We start from the raw sequence: 17,423 nt of genomic DNA, 5'->3' as shown, positions 1-17,423 counted from the left end.
CAGGGATGGATCTATACGCTTGTCCCGAATCAAACGGAAGGCGTCGTACGCTCAAGTTGGAATTCTGAGCCTAAAGTGATCCACGAGCCTCGCAGAGGGTCGTCTGTAGAGCTGTCAGATCTTTGACGTTGTCGAATCGCGTCAGCGAACGTCTTACTTGATGGCACCAAAACTAACCATCCTGGGGCGGACACCGGATTTGACGGCAACTCAGCACTTAGGACGGAAGATTGCTTACCGCTGCATGCGGCACAAGCAGAGAAGCAGAGAATCACGTTGATTGGTTTTGGGACTATCCCATGGCCGCGGTTGACGCAGTGGCCTTTGCAGGAGAGTTAAGGACAGTGTTTGAGTAATTCGAACTTCTTTTCTAGTCGAAAATATGACTCATTCATTACGAAATGACAAGCTATCGCCTATGGAGTAGCCGAAGACTGTCCATACTTGATATCAAGGCCTTTCAGCTTCCCCTCCTTGCGCCAATTGTCGAGGATCCTAAAGAAAGTCGAGCCGCCAGCTAAGAAAGGCTGCGATTTCGTTAGCTTATTGTCAATCTTGCCTTCGTCGCCATAGTATCCGGGAGTACATGAACGTAGAAACTCAATACGAGCTCCCCCAGCCTTGATGCACTCCTCGACCCATGCATCTGCTGCTTCTTGAGTCGGCTCTAGCTCTTTTATGCTACTGACCCGAGCTTCGGTTATGATGTGGACAATGTGCTTATTCATTTCGAATGAATTATGAGTCCAATTGGGCGACGAGCCGGACTGGTGAATGGAAACCAGACCCATATTTGGAAATCCGTTCACTCCCCAGCCGTGAAACGTCGTGACGCCATCCTTGAACTTCTCCGAAAGGCTTACACCTCCTCGACCGTAGATCTGCGCTCCCGCACGGGCGCTGAAGTCGGTAGCCCACTCAAAACCCGTGGCGTAGATGACGCAGTCGAGTTCGTACTTAGTGCCGTTCGCAACGAGGCCTTTGTCGTACACCTGCTCGACTCCTTTCCCTTCAGTGTCGATCAGATGGACATTCGCTTTGTTGAAAGCTTGCAAGTATTCGTCGTGGAAGCACGGGCGCTTGCAGAACTGGTTGTACCATGGCTTAAGTGCTTCTCGGGTCTTTGGGTCTTTGACTGAGGCATCGACTCTACTCCGTATAGATTGCATCTTTTGCAGATCGGCCAGTTGCATTTTCGCCTTCATCGCCCCGGGGTCTTCGATGCTCTCGCCTCCTCCAAGGAATCCAGGCAGGTTGCGTAGGACGTCTGTCCAGCCGTCGTTCACCAGGTCTTCTTCAGCGTGTCCGCCGTTGACGAGAGTGGTGAAATTTACCTGTCTTGCCTCTTGCCACCCAGGTTTCAGAGATCTCGCCCATTCCTCGTCTGTGGACCGATTATTGCGGTAATCGATTGAACTGGGCGTACGTTGGAACACGTACAATTCTTTGGCCCATTCCGCCAGGCGTGGGACAAGCTGGACACCTGTGGCACCCGTGCCAATAATGCCGACGCGTTTGTCGGCGAGGCCTGTAAGATCTGGCTGCTCTGGGGTACCACCAGAATACTTCCAATCCCATCGGCAGCTGTGGAAGGTCTTCCCCTTAAAACTCTCGATGCCGGGAATGCCAGGGAACTTGGGTAGCTGGAAGGGTCCTGGAGCAGGGATAATCCACTTCGCCTGAATATCGTCGTCTCGACTGGTTTCCACTCTCCAGAGGCCGCACTCATCATTCCAACTTAATTTGACGGCTTCTGTTTGGAACAGAGTCTTGGAATACACGTCGTACTTCTTCGCAAGGGCTTCAGCATGGGCTCGAATTTCGTAGCCATATGCATATTTCAAGCTCGGGAAATAGTTGACAGACTCTAGCATAGGCATATAGATGTACGATTCAATGTCGTATTGCACGCCTGGGTACCGGTTCCAGTACCTGAAGTGTGAAAGTCAGATGTTTTCATGGGCAGAAGGGAGGTTGTTCACTGACCATGTGCCACCGACTCCGTCGCCCTTTTCAATTACGCAAACATCCGTTATACCTTTCTCACGTAGAGAAGCCACCAGCCCAATACCAGTGTAGCCGGCGCCAATGACGACAACTTCATACTTGGCCTTGACGGGGTTGCGGTTGAAATCTGGGCGAGCATACAGGTCGGTGAGAAAACTTTTGAAATAGTCCGAGCTCCGTGTGGTGTTGTATTGAGAAATGTTGTCTGGTCGGAGCCTCCGCCCCCTTTCCTCATCATACTTCTTGACTATTGCGTCTGGATCAAAGTCCAGTTTCAGGTTGGCTTCTTCAGCATAAGTCTTGAGGCTTTTGATCGGATTTTGAGGGGTGTCCACTAATAGACCCGTTGGCTCGGTCATTATGATGAACGAGTATTGTAAGCTACTTTCTTGGAAGCCCGAGAGATGGCTATCTTCCACACTGGTCGTGTTACAGGCTTGGGAAGATATATTCAGACCTACTCACGTACATGAACGACTATCGTAATGTGGAATAAATCTTAATTTCCCAGTCCCTTCTTCGTCAACATTCTAGCCGCCGTTGGACCGGTTATAATAGGCAAGCTTCGGGAATCAGCCTGGTGTGAGCCCGGATAGAACTGCGAATCGGATTCAATATAAAGAGCCACGGATGAGCTCGGTGGGCCCACTCATAATGTCAGTCGCCTCCTTGTGCCACTCCGGTGCTGTTCCATGAGTTATTCTCAATAGATTTACACCCCCTGAGCTTAAAGTTGTCAGTCTATAGGTCACGAGAGATCGATGCTCAATGACAAATGCCCGTAAGTAGGTTCACCTCCAGCAAGTGCTAAGCGCATGGTGCAAATCCAGACCGACAAAAAAGAGATCCATCGTGTAATTTCCAGGGAGCCCGCTATCTGGTGTTTAGAGCCCTAGCTCTTTTCCTGCCGAGGAGATCAGTATCCGATCCCGAACAGGTAACGGCCCTATGGCCGAAAGCTCAATGCTTCATCTCGCTAGAAGTACCCTGGCTACTGTCAAGAAGTTCAGAGGTCTATTACTCCCACTCTCATTTCGATAAAATCTTGTTATCTATGTGAGATCAATTGACAAAACTCCGCCCTCAATTAGACTTCAAGGTTTTCTTTCTGCTTAATCACATCTTCTGAAGAACAACCCCGCGAAGAAGGCTGTAATTACAGCTTTGTTCCAACTGTCGCGAATCGAAAGCATGATGGCGCGAGTACAATCTGTGGCAGGGGAGAGCGTGTCTTCGCAGCCTGCAGAAGTTCTAAGCCGTTCCACTGTCCTTATCATTGGGGCTGGACCGGTGGGCTTGTGTCTCGCTCGGGTTCTAGCTGAATATGATGTCAAGTCAGTTGTGCTTGAGAGAAATGGGACGACGACCCGGTCAGCTGTGTTCCAACTCGCCTCAAATCTTGCAATTACTGACAATATCCTCGCTAGATGGCCTAAAATGGATTTGACCAACTCTCGATCCATGGAGCTGTTTCGAAGGTTGGGACTTGCTCAAGATCTTCGAAGTCAAGGTGAGTTTTAATACTGCACACTCGATATCATGATTCACGATGTATTAATCGTTTCTCAGGCGTTGCTTCCCACATAAAGTGTCCCGTCCTTATTTCGACCGGCTTGCACATGGATCAGTGTGTTACAAAATGGGACCATCCAAGTGTAGACGAAAAACGAGTCCGCATCGCACAAAAAAATGATGGCACAATGCCCCTAGAGCCATATCAAAGGTTGTCACAGGTTTACTTTGAGAAGTGGCTACGAGGTCTCTGCGATCAGAACCCCAACGTCGAAGTGCGCTACAACCAAAAATTTGAATCCCTTCAGGAATGTGATGGTGGGGTGAAAGCAGCAACAACAGACATCGTCACGGGAGAGAAGAAGACGATCAACGCCCGTTACGTCGTTGGGTGTGACGGTGCTTCGAGCAGGGTACGACGAGGCCTGGACATCCCTTTGGATGGTGGGCCAATGTACGTCACTTTGAGCCTTTTTCACACATAAAATGTCCTAACCACACCACTGGCAGACCGCGTTATGCACTCCTGGTGCATTTTAGATCAAGAGACTTGACCCGTCTTCACAAACAAGGCCAATTTTGGCACATCTTTTTCATTGGCCAGACCGGCTTGGGTGCCGCCATTGTTGCCCAGAATGAGGTAGACATATGGACGGTCCACCAATTTCTTCCGCTTGAAAAAGACCCTGATACAATTGATTCGTACGAGTGCGTATACACTGCTTTGGGCGCTCTTCACGGACGGTATGAAATCAAGATAGATGAGATCTTGGTGCGGTCGATATTCCGGCCAAATATTGCCATTGCACGCCAGTACTCAAGCATGAACAGGAAGGTATATCTTGTAAGTCACTCCGTATATGCTATTGATCTTTCGAACTTCATACGGCGATAGTCCCAAGTCGCTACAATAGACTCTAATCCACTCTGCAGGCCGGGGATGCGGCTCACCAAAACATTCCTACTGGAGGCTATGGTATGAACATGGGAATATCGGATGCTTACGAGCTCGGCTGGAAGCTTGCAACGGTCGTTAACGGCTACGCCCATCCGGACCTGCTCAGGTCATACGAAGAAGAGCGTCGCCCTGTAGCCCTTTCAAGCATCGAACGCTCGGGGGTCCATATGAGAGTCCACAATTCGGTTGCAGAAATCACGCAGGGAAGACCAGAAAAGTTGGATGAGAAGTCCGAGGAGGGCACAAGGGCACGACAGCTCGTTTCCGACCACTACCAACTCAACGACGGGGAGAACCGAGATCTCGGTATTGAAATGGGCTACAGATACAAATCGTGCGTCATCGTTCCCGATTTGGCCCAAGAGCCGCCGTGGAGCCCCAGGGAACTGGTTGCGAGTACATGGTCCGGGATTCGAGCACCACATGTTTTTCTTCGCGATGGGACCCCCATATTCGATCTTTACGGAAAGTATTTCACACTTTTTGAATTCTCAGACGGAACCGATGTTGGGGCTGGTTACCTTATTGAAGCATCAGAGAAGCTGTGGGTACCCATGAAGCACGTAGTCTTGAAGAACGAAGACCACGCACACCGGATCTGGGAGAAGCGCTTGGTCCTCGTCCGTGTCGATGGTCACGTTTCATGGCGAGCAGATAAGCTCCAGGACGCTGAGGCGGCCATTCAAATCATTCGGACAATCTCCGGCAAGAGCACTAGCTACCAGGCGGAAATGAAAAATGGAGATTCACATGTGGTGCCAGAAGCATTCACCTCCACAGTTGACAACTCAACACAGCGGGCCGAGTTTCAGATGGAGAAGATTGGGGAATTTCAACAGTAAACCTGGTCTGATAAATCTCAAAGGTTACAAGAGTCAGCAAAGGGAGGCTAGAGGCAAACATGTCTATCAACTCCGAAAAATGCTAGGAATATGTTGCGACGAGTCATGACAAAGGTGAGAGGAGTGTGTGTTGGCCAGACTCGAAGCCAACACGCGAGGAAGATCTTCATGTTTGCGACCAGAATGTATTTGGAATACCTCATGCCACTCTCCTTCGAAAGTGTGGGCACAAAATTATCGATATGTTCATGTTTGTGCATTTCTAAAACCATACTACTTGCACAGAATGCTCAAGTTCAAATGATGTCTTGTGTCGGGATTTTCGGGGAATACGGGGTATGAAATGTCCGAAGTGGCTGGGATTCCTGGTGTTAACATAGAGCTATGTGGTGGTCTTGTAACCATGCAGCGAGAAAGCCTCAATGGTAGAAAAGGCGTCCAATTTCCTCACTCCCTCCGCATAGTTCAGATTTCGCGGTCAAAAGACCTAGAAGATTGCCAGAGCATTAGGATAGCATCCAGCAGCACCTGATCAACAAATTTAACAAGTCATACAAACACAACACGAACAATATAGTTCTCACCTGGGATATTTGGGGGAGAGCTAGAGAAGAAGAATTCGTAGCGTCCGTACTTTTTGCAAGTTTGAGAGAGTTTCTCCAGATCGAAGAGTTCCCCAATACTCAGGCCCCACAAAGGAATCAATATCTGATGGAAAATTTTGCCCGCGGGCTGTGGCATCGCCTCAAAGCCAGGGCTATCGCCTGCCAGGATGCTGAAATAATTGTCGTGGAGAAAGTCCAGCATTTCGTCGGTCTGCTCAATGCCAGGATTGCCGAACTCCCATGGGCCTGTTTCTGACAGGCTCTTTCGTTGATCAAAATCCAATGCATTATACTTGTGTATATAGCCGGAGCGGATAATCAGAATGTCCCCGTACTTGAACTCCACATTTTGTGCCTTCGCACAGTCCATAATATCTTGCACAGAGATATTGTGGTGGCCGTGTGGGTCATACGATCCGTTCTTGAAATCCCAGATGTCGATGAGTACACCTCGACCAACTACTCTGCATCAGCTACTAGCGCCACTGAATGGGCAGTATCGTCAACCCTACCTATACCTGTGTCTGCCCAAGCCTGAAGGCCAAGCCGATTGCTGGTTTCGACGTCATGCTGCGTGACCTGACAGAAGATAGTCAGCTGAGTTCCCTCTTGCATTGAAACCAGGCCTCACGTTGTTGTAGTACGTTCGTACACCATTATGATTTATACTGATCTGCCATGGTTAATCTACCACCCTAATCGATTTCAGGTCGCCGGAGACAATGTCTTACATGTCGCAAACCGTCCCACTACCCTTTTAGTGAGCTCATATCTAACTGGAAATTGACTTCAGTGTGTTTACCTGTGAACTACATTGAGAATTCATCTCAAAGATATCATCATTTCCAAATCCAAGGACCGATTTGAGCGTATGTTTGAACGGCTCTCGCCCAAGCACCGGCGGATCTGGGAGATTGATGGGCCAGCTGTCGTGGAAGTGTTAGTTATGCGACAGATCAATCGTTGTGCTGCATGCAGTTTCATCTATAGAGTTCACGTACTTCATGCTGACAACTTCACCCGTCTCAATCAGCTTGGCCGCCGCAGCGGTACGTTCAGGAGTCAGCATATTGACGCGACCGACCTATTTCAATTGTTAGTAACATAGTTGTCATGCTGGCTGACGAATCGCATACATCATCGTCATTGCCCCAGAACCAAGCTGCTCCTTCGGGCGCACCTGGTATTGCAGGCAGCTCAGACCGCTTGGGCAGACTGCTGGACTTGGGGTCGAACGTGACTCGAGTCCTCAACAGAAGACCAAAGGCATGATCAGGACCAGCCTTATATACTTCCTACCGCCGAAGCCTCTGCCCAGAACGATCAGGAAGACTCGTCGCCGACGACAGGATCCCCCTACTCTTCGTCCCCAAGATCGTACGATGGGTCTGGAATAGGCTCGCTGCCATCGCTCACTCAGGCGACCACCACGACGACCGAAATGAACTCTGACATGAACGTAGATGGCCCCCGACAAGATATACACCAGCCGTCGACAGTATCATCTCAGACGACAGACCTTGACAGTATGAGCGCAACGCCAGCAATGTCCAATCCTGGTTACGGAGTCGATGTCGAGTCTTATCTGAACGTCGATGCCTTTCTGGACACAAACTTCTGCGGCACGTCTGATGTGTCAGGGACTTGGGAAAAGTTTACTGATACAATGCTATTCAAGAATCACCATGGTCAAATCAACGGGCCATCGTTTTCTGAACAGCAAACAATTCTAGCCACGAAAGGAGAAAGTTATCTCTCTCCGTGGCCTGGTTCGTTGGCTGCCATTTTTTTCCTCGATTCCTATAGTCTGACATCTCGAAACCTTTTGGAGAGGGCTTCACAGCGGGCGGATTATCCTTGTATATTTCCGTGGCTGTAGAGAGGGACGCTGGCGTTGCGCGGAATTTTGTATTCTCAAGCTCTCACTATGCTATCATACTACAGTGCTCTTTTGAAATGGTCAGATGACACTGGACATTTTGGACCTATAGACTGGACTTGTTCTGCAACATCCTCCCACGTCATATGTGATGCGAAAAGGGCTTCTTTCCCCGCACTCATACGGATACTCTGTTCAAGTGCTCGTGCTCGTACTCGTACTAATCCATTCGAGTTCAATAGTCTCGAAGGGCTTCACGTACAGTGGACAAGTCAGAGGCAAACGGTGATTTTCTCCGGGTTGTGGAGTCTCTTCCTTTTCCCGTTCTCCCCTCTGCGGATGGGACGGCTAAAGGCGAATTCTCTTGATCATGTTTTACTTCAGAACCATGCCCCACCAACCTTTCTCGAATGACCAATAACTGCGCGAACGCTTTGACCAAAGATCCCAGAGCGTTACGAAGAGCTACAGTAGACGGTGCAATGCCACAATTATTGGCCACTTAATGATGGCGCAGCACATCCGCTATTCCCGAGGTTTGTGAACGCATGAGTCATCTGTCTCCGAGCTAACCTGCCCAGATCCGGCATTCATTCGTCACGAAGCAACACAGAGCTGCCACAGCGGTTTCCACTGTTCCAGTGTCGTTGGCGGTGACACCATCCCCCTGAGCGAACCTACCTGCAGTAGCGACAGTGCACACATCCAAGAGGTCGCCAGGCGCTTCAGATGTCTGGCAGACGATGTCTTCCACGGTCAGCTCATGCGCAAGCGATATCATGCTCACACGGCCGCTCACAATTCTCCCAGGGACTGGAGCGATCTTACCGTGCTGTCTGGAATGAAGACTTTAACGGTATCTTCGTTCTCGCTCAGGATACCAGGAACCTCCATTCGCGACGATCTAGGCTACACACCTCGTCGAGAAGGCTCATCGGGTGACCATCAAAAGCAAAACTCAGGGGCGGTTCGATGCGAGGAAGCTTGAAGACATGGTCGAAGTGGTTCAAAAGAGGGAGCTGCGCGAAGATGCACTATTAAAGAGCACCGGGAATAAGACATGTAAATTGTGCGGTAACAGACAGACTGGTGTTGATACTGCTATACTAGCAATGGCAGATTCGTATGTGTCACGAGCAAGGTGACCGGTAAGACGATGTGCTTGACGAGTTACAAGACACGGCAATCGCGACCTTCTGAACACAGCTACGATTGGAGAGGCATGTCAGGCCAGGTCGATGGCGTCTTCGTTGTTCGAGCCCATCACTACGAGGCTGTGGCGAAGAATTTGTGGCTGCTGGTTCAATGTGACACGAGGATTAGACGTGATCGGGTTGGAAGAGTCGAAGAAGAAGAAAAGGATCGCAGCCGTACGTGACCTTGCAAGAAGTGTGGAAGCAGATGATGGCGTGTGCGGATCGAGTGTCGAGGAAACAATATTAGGCTTGTCCTGCCAACTATCATCCTTTTTAAGTATCATAGCTGATGTATCCGGTATACTGTCTCGTCGGAGTACCTTGTTCCCTTTAGTCGTCGAGACTGGCCTAGCTGGGTCAGGTCCTAATCCGTCGACGACTCCAGCGTTGCACGCTTGATACATCTCAACGCCGAAGCGACTAAGATTCACTCATTGTTCATTGGATTCATGTTGCTTTTCCGATCAGCGTCGCCTTGTACTCATTTTGATTCTCAAATGCTATGTCTAAGGGAGTCTTGCTCATAAGTCAGGTGCAGCTTATAGGAGTTCTTGGAGAGGCCAGATGTATCGAGTATACATGTATCAATAGGTGCATGCGCCTTGCTGGACACGTCTCTATCGTGGATCTCTCCGCCAGAGGCCGTCTAGGTCGATCAATGCAAGAACCAAGAAAATCGACTCTTGCTCATGGTCCTGCCTTTTCAGTTCTCAGTCACGAGGCTACCATCGAATCAAACCCCAAGAGTGGTTGGCTAGTATATCGCTCTTCCGTAGGATGCCAATTACTGCTTTTTGTTCCTTGACATTATTCACGTCATCATTTCCAAAACTGCTAAGTTATTACATGTAGCCTTTGCGATCTCAGATGTTTAGATCAATTTGGGACTGATCAGACAATCAGAGGTCCAACGCTGTCGAAACAACGACTATTTGCCAACCCCGCTCAAATGTGCGAAGGGCCCGCGCTGAAGGGCAGGAAACTCAAATTTGGAGATGAGGCAGGACCATGGCATATCCACGGCCGACGGTGACAACATTGACAACAGGAACGAAACATCGTCAGCAGAAGAGAAGCATGCCTTTGCAAATCTACTCGATGCAAACACTCTTGCCAAAACTACTTGCAGCTATATGCCTTCCCTGTATTGAAAACCAGGGGCTTCATTCTGCCGGTCACAGCATATCGTTATCAGGGCGGCCTCAGAAGACTGCGGGCAGAAAAGCTTTCATAGGAGTCTGTCACGCTGTGAATGTGGTCTTTCCAACTGATATCGATGACAGAGTTACAAATATGCATGACTCGAGCCTCGCGAGGCTTGCAAGGGCGGTGAGAAGAGTTGTTAAATGACTTCCGTCGTCCCCACTGTTCCTGATACAGACATGTGTTGGGGGCTTCCGTAAGAGGTGGTGATTCCGACTCGTCATCCCTCATCGGCCTTCCAACGAAATCTTTTCCCCACTCATTCTGCAGACGTTACGGTAACACCGAAGGAAAGACGACAACAGAATGTATCTCCGCGACCTAACGAGCCCATTAAACGTGGCAGAAAACGACGATATAGAAGTGAAGCTAATTTTGACTCCTCGGTTTCTCGTTGAGCGTGTGTGGAAGTGGTCACCAACAAAACGCCGACCCTCATGCATTAAACGCTTAATGAAGACTCTGCCTCGAGTTTCCGCGGAAGGTAAGACTAACTTCACAAGTTAGGCTTTAAGCTCGGAGCTCCTATTAGAGCGGGGATTCATAAGTCCGCCCACGAATTAGATAGTGAGCAGACTCTCTTTAATCATGACGCGGATTTAGACTACGAGGATAAGACTAAACCTAATTTTACCTTAGTTAAGTCCTCCCTAAGTCTAGTCACATAGGTATATATTCATAAGCCCATGAATAGCCACCGCGAGTAAAAGTAGAAGCGACACCATAATGAGTTAAAAATTATGAGTGTCTAACCTATAATAGCTACTAACACTACCTTTATGACCGCCATTATTAACATTCCGGCGGACCTTTAGGACTTCTTTTACTTATCTACAGCTTAGGCCTTTAAATATGGTGTGCACCTAAATAACCTAGCTAATATTATTCTTAAGTCACTAGCTAATTATTACTGGCTTCTTATAGCCATGATATCGCGACCTACTAATAATATAAATAATCTAAGATAAAGCTAAGCTAGGAGGAGAGAAAGATATTTACCTAATCTAGATATAAGTAGTGACTTCTGCCCTAGCGAAAGTGAAACGCTTTCGTAGCTAACGAAGCGAGACCATTAGATAGTAGATAAGGATAAAAACTTAACGGAATGGCGGCGCCTAGGTAGGTCATAGGCATAAATCTTTAATTAATTTCCTGAACGGTCTAAAGCTGTCGTGCGATCGCGTTAGTTCGTGATTCTAGTATCACGAGCAAAATCCATATAAAGACCTAGGTCTAAGACTTATAAATAGATTCTTTATAGACTTCATAGAAAAGTATAAATATTTCCTAAACCCTACGAATAATTATGCGTTTTCACCCGTAAAAAAAAAATGCTATGGATTGTAATTTATATGATTTCTCTTATAGTGGTCCCTAACTGTAATCTTAAAGAAATAAATGCGATATATTACGTAAAGTCTTAATCCTTAGGCTAAGCCCTAAAGAGTTAAGCGGGAGTACGCTTAGCACTCTTATAATAGCGAAAGAAATTCTTGAAATTTAGGTCACTCCTTTAATAAATAACGTCAGAGTTACGACCTCTTAACTCGTGAATTAAAGGTCGTGAAGACGTTAATTAAGAAGCTAGTATAAGTTAGGTAATCTTCTAACTTTAGGACTAATTAGTCACTAGTTAAGATTTAGTACCGTTACTACTAATGTGCATCTAGTTATGCGCAAAGGTTTAGTTATAAAATGATCTCCGCTACGATTCTAATTTCGTATCTAGCTATCCCACTAAACTTAATTACCCCTCCTTTACGATGGCTTAAACGACCTCTTATCACTCCTCTAACCTTAAGTCCTTCTGTCTGTGTTACACTCACAGCCATAATATAGCACCTAACCTTGCCGGCGTTAAGCTACTTAAACTTATGAAGACAAACATTCGCACTGTCTACTATGGAAGAGAATAACGGCCTAGTATAATTGGCAGAGAATAACTTATAAATAATTGCCATCAGATTTAATCCATTTAACCTCGTTAGACTAGCCTAACAGTAAACTTAACGTGAGAGCTTTATGAAAAACGACTTAAGGAATTATCGTGAACGCTCTATCTAGATAAGATAAACCTATTCTACTGCCAAAACGAAAGAGTTATTTTGAGTGATCTTCTATAGCCATGATAAAATCACATTAATCTTTAATAAGGCTATATATCTAATCTTTCTAAAGAAGCATAAGAAGTTAGCTTCATAAGGATAAAGTACTTCTAGCGCTAGTATAGTGAATTAACCTAGAATACGAGCGCATTTTATTATATATAGACCTATCATAGTTATACTTTAACCTAATCTTTAATACTATTCTTAAGCTCTTCAGTAAAGAAAGCATATTACTAGTTAACATAAGTTAGTGAAGCTACTATCATAATAAGAGACCTATTTAACTAATAAGGTAATAGCCCTACCTAGAAAGAGATTAATAATGATATTATGAATAACTTAGATACATAGAAGAATAAGAGAGAAAGAAGATTATTTTTAGATCTTAAGGTATATTTCCCTTTCAATAATTCGCGATATAACCTTAAACATTTAGGGGACTATGCCTCATTAATTAGGGTGACTACTAATTTATTACTAGTGTATATCTCTTATTCCCCATAAATTCTAGTGACACCATAAATCTATATCTAAACATTAGCGTATCAGAACTTTCTATTAATAATTAAAAAGGAAGGTACGGTGAATCTACCTAATAACCTATTCTCTTAGTATTATACTATAAATAGTATCTCTATATAGTAGCTCACCCTAACTAGCTAACTTTACTTACCTACTTTTAACTAAGATCCATCCTAAGAGAGGAATTCATAACTAATTATATCTATTATTAATAAGACAGGATTCTTTAACTAAGTTCTATATCCATTTAAGTATTAAGATACTAAGGTTAATAACGTGCAGGTTAAACTAGCAGAAGTCTCTATAGATATAGTGCTAGTGACAATAGAAACACTAATAGCTATCTACACATTATGAACTACTAAAGGTTCTAGCTTTCACATGCTTAGATAAGGTCCTAGCGATAATAAGATAGCACTACTAAGAACCGCCTTAGGCTAGTGAGAGTGTGCGATCCTATTTAAGGAGATACACCTAGAAGGTAAGTAAAGTAATACTACTAAAGACTAAATTCGCTTTTAAACCTAGGAATTATAATCGCGAGTGACACGAAAATTATTATAAATTAAGTAACTTCATTATTATCGCCTTAAATACATTATATAAATGTTATTTCCTTAAAGATTCACTTTATATTTTTAACCATTATTACCTACTTATAATAACATTTCCCTTTAAAGTCACATTCTATATTAATAAAGTAAATCCTTATTCGGTGCGAGAGTTATTTTATGATTCTATTTAGTCTAAAGACTAAATACTATACCCTTAATAAAGATAAATTAGATTATTTATGAGACTTTTATTTAAGGATTTAAGCTAACCTTGCGCTAAACTAATAATCTTTCTATTTCGATTCTATACTTATATAGATATAGAGTCTATAGGTTTATTTATTACTAGGCTTTACGTAGCTTCTTAACCCGTATTATATTCTAGTAATATTCCTACTCTTTTAAGTTATTTCTCTGTTATAGGCTACACTAATAACATAAGTCTTTATTTACTTATAGGGATCCTAGAAGCTAAGCTTTATCACTAATTTTACTTTCTAAAGTCCAGTAAGTTTTCTATTTAATCTAATAAAGCGTTATACTAGTCTATTCCTTTTTCCTAATGATAATATATATATAAGAGAGAAAGGTGCCTTCGTACTTTACTTAATACTTCTATATATATAGATTAAAGGCTAATATTCTATCTTAAAGATTAACTAGAGTTATACTATAAAGGTTCTTTAACTTAATCTTAGTGTTAAGCTTCTTAGCCTTTAACCTAGTTATAGTGTTAACTAAGACAAAATTCTTTAAGTGTATTCACTAATCCTTAGTATTTAATAAATACTTATACTCTCTATAGTTATAATAGAATCTCTAATTATAGGCTAAGTTATAGTCCTAGAGTCTATTAAAGGGAAGTCTTATAACCTCAGAGTTAAGGGAAGATAAGTTCCCTAGGCTTCGCGCTCTAATATTAGGATTTATTACATTATAGATAGTGATAATAATACTAGAATTTACTACTAAGCTATCTAAGGTAAATAAGCTATTTAAGATAATAAAGCTATTTAGGCTATCTAAGCTATCTATATATTAAGGTAACTTTAGGTTATATTCTGCCATGATTTCTTTAAATGTGTTCACTAATAGTTAAGATAATTCATGGCTTCCCCTTTTAGGTAAACACTTCGAAGTTAATAATAGAATAGATAAAGTGATCTAGTGATAGTTAGCTTATGGAATGACAGGTTAAATTGTCTTACTGAAGCGAAGAATTTGTGCGCCTTAAACTCCTTAAAGATAGGTTTAAGGCATAGTTAAGATAATTAATTGTAGAGTAGCTAATATCTTTTAAGGAAAGAGACTTAAGAAGTAGAAAGGAGGAGAAGATATGAAAGGGCATATTAAGGGTTAGCGACTTTACTTATACCCATTAGTAACGGATTTTGCTAAGAGCATAGCCTCTGTTCTCGCTCTTATTAACGAGAAAGTAAGACAGGATAATAGGAAATAGGGCGAATTAGGTTAATGAGTAGGGGGTAATGATGGCATTTACTTGTTCATAGTTACTTTAGGTTACCTTCCGCCGCTGGTAACTGAATCTCATTCGATAGAGCTCTGTAGGGAGGTCATAAACTCGCAGACAATGGCTTCTCCATACTGATATTATTGTTCTAGTAGCTAAACCTTCATTGCTGATAGGTGTTGTGTGCTTAGGATTGCTTAGATCAATGTAATGAGACTATTGTCTTCGAAAAAAGTGAGATAAGTAAAGACTTACTTTACCGAAAACGAAACAGGCATATAGCGGGTAACAAGTCAGAGTTAATGTATCTACATTAATAGGCGTTAACAGAGTGCCTAGAGTGTTCGATGGCTAGCCATTATTTTTGCATTAGGGGATTCAGAGCTAGATGCTGGACTCACCAGTGATGATGAGAGCATCACTCTCGGAGATAGCACGACGCGGTGTCTTTAATTAGCCTTGTCAGCAAACTCCCCGGTCACCAAGGATAAACGTTAACCATATATTAACCGGTTAAAAAACTGATATTGCACCGATCTACCTATAGTCAGAGCAAAGATCCTGGGGCAACATACTATACTTACCTATCGCAGCATTTTGTCTCGAGCGACTGCGCCCTTAAAGACACTCCACGGTGAATCTGTGTACAGATTAATCCAGCCAGCTCTTACCTTCGCAGCCACGAACTAGCAAGAAGTATGTGGCTAGATATATGGAGGTGTGATGGTTGAGAGCTCATGTAATAGGCTGGTACCTTCATCTGGATTCTGTCGCGGTCTCTGCGGTATATATTCCATTGGCTTCTTATCATTCTTGTGTATAGAGAAAAATTCGCTTGCAACTTTGGCTATAGGTACTTTTGCTAATCGTGGGCTCATCACGGTTGAGAGATATCAATGTTGACAGAGGTGAGTGTTAGCGTAATAGGAGATAGAAGACAGTGCTACTATTCGCAAGGCAGGATGGATTACAGTAAACGGTTAATCTAAGATAGGAAGACTTCGTCCTCTGAGGGACTTAATATTTCTTCTTATCTAGGTAGGTTCATGTGTCAGTAACAATCACCAGCCTGCGCCATGAGACTAAACTCCAAGCTAGTCCAAATCAAAAGAGGAAAGTGCGCCGAACCGAACGGTTTAATGCTGATCCAGAATGTCATGTTGAGAGATTCCTATACAGCGAACATTTTCTCAGTGAACACAAGATTTCTCTGATTGTCTTCGTATATTTATCTCTGGCTCGAGAAGTGCGTCGATAATAGAAGGCCGCCTATTGCATTTTCTTTTTAGGCTTTGCAACCTCTCCCAGAACCTGAGAACTGCAAGCGTTGACCACTGATTCAACGTTTCAACCCCTCCCTCCTACAAATCTCAGTCCTGGAATATTCTGCTCTACAATAATCACCCTCCACACAGAGCGATGGCTACGCCGACATTCATCGTGGCTCCCCCTAAAGCTGAAGAGATAGCCAGACGCTTGGAAGAAGAGGTGTGCAGGCGACACGTTTCAACTCCTGAACCCGTTTTCCGGAAACAACATGATACCCAATCCTACGATTATCTCTGCGAAATAGAGCGTAAAAGATTCAAGCAAGGCGAGATTGACGACCTTCAAGCCACAATCCCGGGGCCTTTCTATTGGGAGTGCGAAGCCCGGACACTTAAAGACCTTCTATCCGAGGCTATATGGGGGAACATCATTCACAAACACAGCATGAACGCCGTACCAACTACAGAATGCTGGCGGAACGTCGTGAGCGACTATAGATGCCTCTTGAAGAGTGAGGGATACTCGACACAACAAATAAGAGAAGGCCGATTTTCGATTAAAGATCAGAGGTACTGGAAACACGAGGCGGAATGTCTTTGAGAGGAGGCAGCTCTTCGTGAACACATTATGCAGGTCAAGTATTGGGAAAAGAAGGCAAACTTGGAGGAGTTCCCGAGCCCTACCGGGGCTGAATTTCGGCAGGTATTCTCACGGAAGGAGCTAAAACGTCGACTTTAGAACAAGACTAAACAGCCTGAACGACGGTCGCTACGGTGTCAAAAGAGCACCCGACAGGAAAAAGTCTCAGATGGTGCATCAGGATTACGCAGCGCACCCTCGAAAGTCGTTAAACGCCGCACTAGAGTGGGCGCTAAAAACCACCAATCCTGAATTCCCGTACAGACTGCAGATGAGCATTTCGACCAGTCGTATCCAAACATCTCCATCGCTGAAAGATGAATGGATCAAAGATGCGCTTCATCATCATGGGCCGGTCTCCTCAAGAAACAAACTTCAGTGCCATGTCATTCGTCACCTGGAAGTTGAAAGCGCTGCATTCTAGCCTCCTATTTAAGCGCTATGGACGAACGTCCATATTTATTAATCTTGCTCCCAGACACTACATCCCGCAATCACAACATTGCTTGACCCTGGAAAACATCACGGCGACCAGCTCGGTCTCAGATCTTTCTCGCACCCTTTTGCTTTTAGGAAGTTTCTCGGGCATTCGCAATATCCTTGATCTGTCTGACAATGCTAGATACGAATTCAAACTACCCAGAGGCGACGATGAAAG

General features: G+C 44.7%; 5 protein-coding genes across 6 annotated transcripts; 3 read left to right on the top strand and 2 right to left on the bottom strand.

Moving 5' to 3' along the window:
* Nucleotides 1-416: 416 nt before the first annotated feature.
* PV06_02877 (uncharacterized protein) lies at nucleotides 417-2,366 on the bottom strand (the record flags this gene model as incomplete). Its single annotated transcript, XM_016403616.1, has 2 exons — nucleotides 417-1,932; nucleotides 1,987-2,366. 2 exons carry the CDS (start codon nucleotides 2,364-2,366, stop codon nucleotides 417-419), a joined length of 1,896 nt encoding a protein of 631 aa, XP_016264621.1.
* Nucleotides 2,367-3,201: 835 nt separating this feature from the next.
* PV06_02876 (uncharacterized protein) lies at nucleotides 3,202-5,773 on the top strand (the record flags this gene model as incomplete). The annotated part of the gene is made up of 5 exons (XM_016403615.1): nucleotides 3,202-3,377; nucleotides 3,435-3,517; nucleotides 3,577-3,973; nucleotides 4,030-4,363; nucleotides 4,453-5,773. 5 exons carry the CDS (start codon nucleotides 3,202-3,204, stop codon nucleotides 5,317-5,319), a joined length of 1,857 nt encoding a protein of 618 aa, XP_016264620.1. The 3' UTR covers nucleotides 5,320-5,773.
* PV06_02875 lies at nucleotides 5,547-7,784 on the bottom strand. 2 transcript variants are annotated; one of them, XM_016403613.1, is made up of 8 exons: nucleotides 7,061-7,784; nucleotides 6,926-7,008; nucleotides 6,727-6,850; nucleotides 6,656-6,673; nucleotides 6,556-6,597; nucleotides 6,437-6,503; nucleotides 5,904-6,383; nucleotides 5,547-5,847 (listed from the first exon to the last, which is right to left on the bottom strand). In XM_016403613.1, the coding sequence occupies exons 2-8, from the start codon at nucleotides 6,991-6,993 to the stop codon at nucleotides 5,807-5,809; spliced, it is 840 nt and encodes a 279-aa protein (XP_016264618.1). In that variant the 5' UTR covers nucleotides 6,994-7,008; nucleotides 7,061-7,784; the 3' UTR covers nucleotides 5,547-5,806. The 2 variants fall into 2 exon arrangements, with proteins under 2 accessions (XP_016264618.1, XP_016264619.1); XM_016403614.1 differs by having other exon boundaries at nucleotides 5,547-6,383.
* A 627-nt stretch (nucleotides 7,785-8,411) lies between these two features.
* On the top strand, nucleotides 8,412-9,495 carry PV06_02874 (uncharacterized protein). Its single transcript, XM_016403612.1, has 2 exons — nucleotides 8,412-8,558; nucleotides 8,614-9,495. Exon 2 carries the CDS (start codon nucleotides 9,042-9,044, stop codon nucleotides 9,396-9,398), a length of 357 nt encoding a protein of 118 aa, XP_016264617.1. The 5' UTR covers nucleotides 8,412-8,558; nucleotides 8,614-9,041; the 3' UTR covers nucleotides 9,399-9,495.
* A 6,781-nt stretch (nucleotides 9,496-16,276) lies between these two features.
* PV06_02873 (uncharacterized protein) lies at nucleotides 16,277-16,726 on the top strand (the record flags this gene model as incomplete). The annotated part of the gene is made up of 1 exon (XM_016403611.1): nucleotides 16,277-16,726. The coding sequence occupies one exon, from the start codon at nucleotides 16,277-16,279 to the stop codon at nucleotides 16,724-16,726; it is 450 nt and encodes a 149-aa protein (XP_016264616.1).
* Nucleotides 16,727-17,423: the final 697 nt, after the last annotated feature.

This window comes from Exophiala oligosperma (assembly GCF_000835515.1).
Source record: "Exophiala oligosperma strain CBS 72588 unplaced genomic scaffold supercont1.3, whole genome shotgun sequence".
NCBI lineage: Eukaryota > Fungi > Ascomycota > Eurotiomycetes > Chaetothyriales > Herpotrichiellaceae > Exophiala > Exophiala oligosperma.
The sequence above is the reverse complement of the archived record's forward strand: the minus strand, read 5'-3'. Positions and strand labels throughout refer to the sequence as shown.

Bases quoted from the DNA above. Each gene is read 5' to 3' on its own strand.
- PV06_02875 (XM_016403613.1), bottom strand. From the start codon at position 6,993: ATGCTGACTCCTGAACGTACCGCTGCGGCGGCCAAGCTGATTGAGACG. The intron at 6,504-6,555 runs GTGAGGCCTGGT...ATCTTCTGTCAG, and splicing joins TACGAACGTACTACAACAAC to GTCACGCAGCATGACGTCGA. The intron at 6,384-6,436 runs GTAGGGTTGACG...GATGCAGAGTAG, and splicing joins TTGGGCAGACACAGGTATAG to TTGGTCGAGGTGTACTCATC.
- PV06_02874 (XM_016403612.1), top strand. From the start codon at position 9,042: ATGGCGTCTTCGTTGTTCGAGCCCATCACTACGAGGCTGTGGCGAAGA.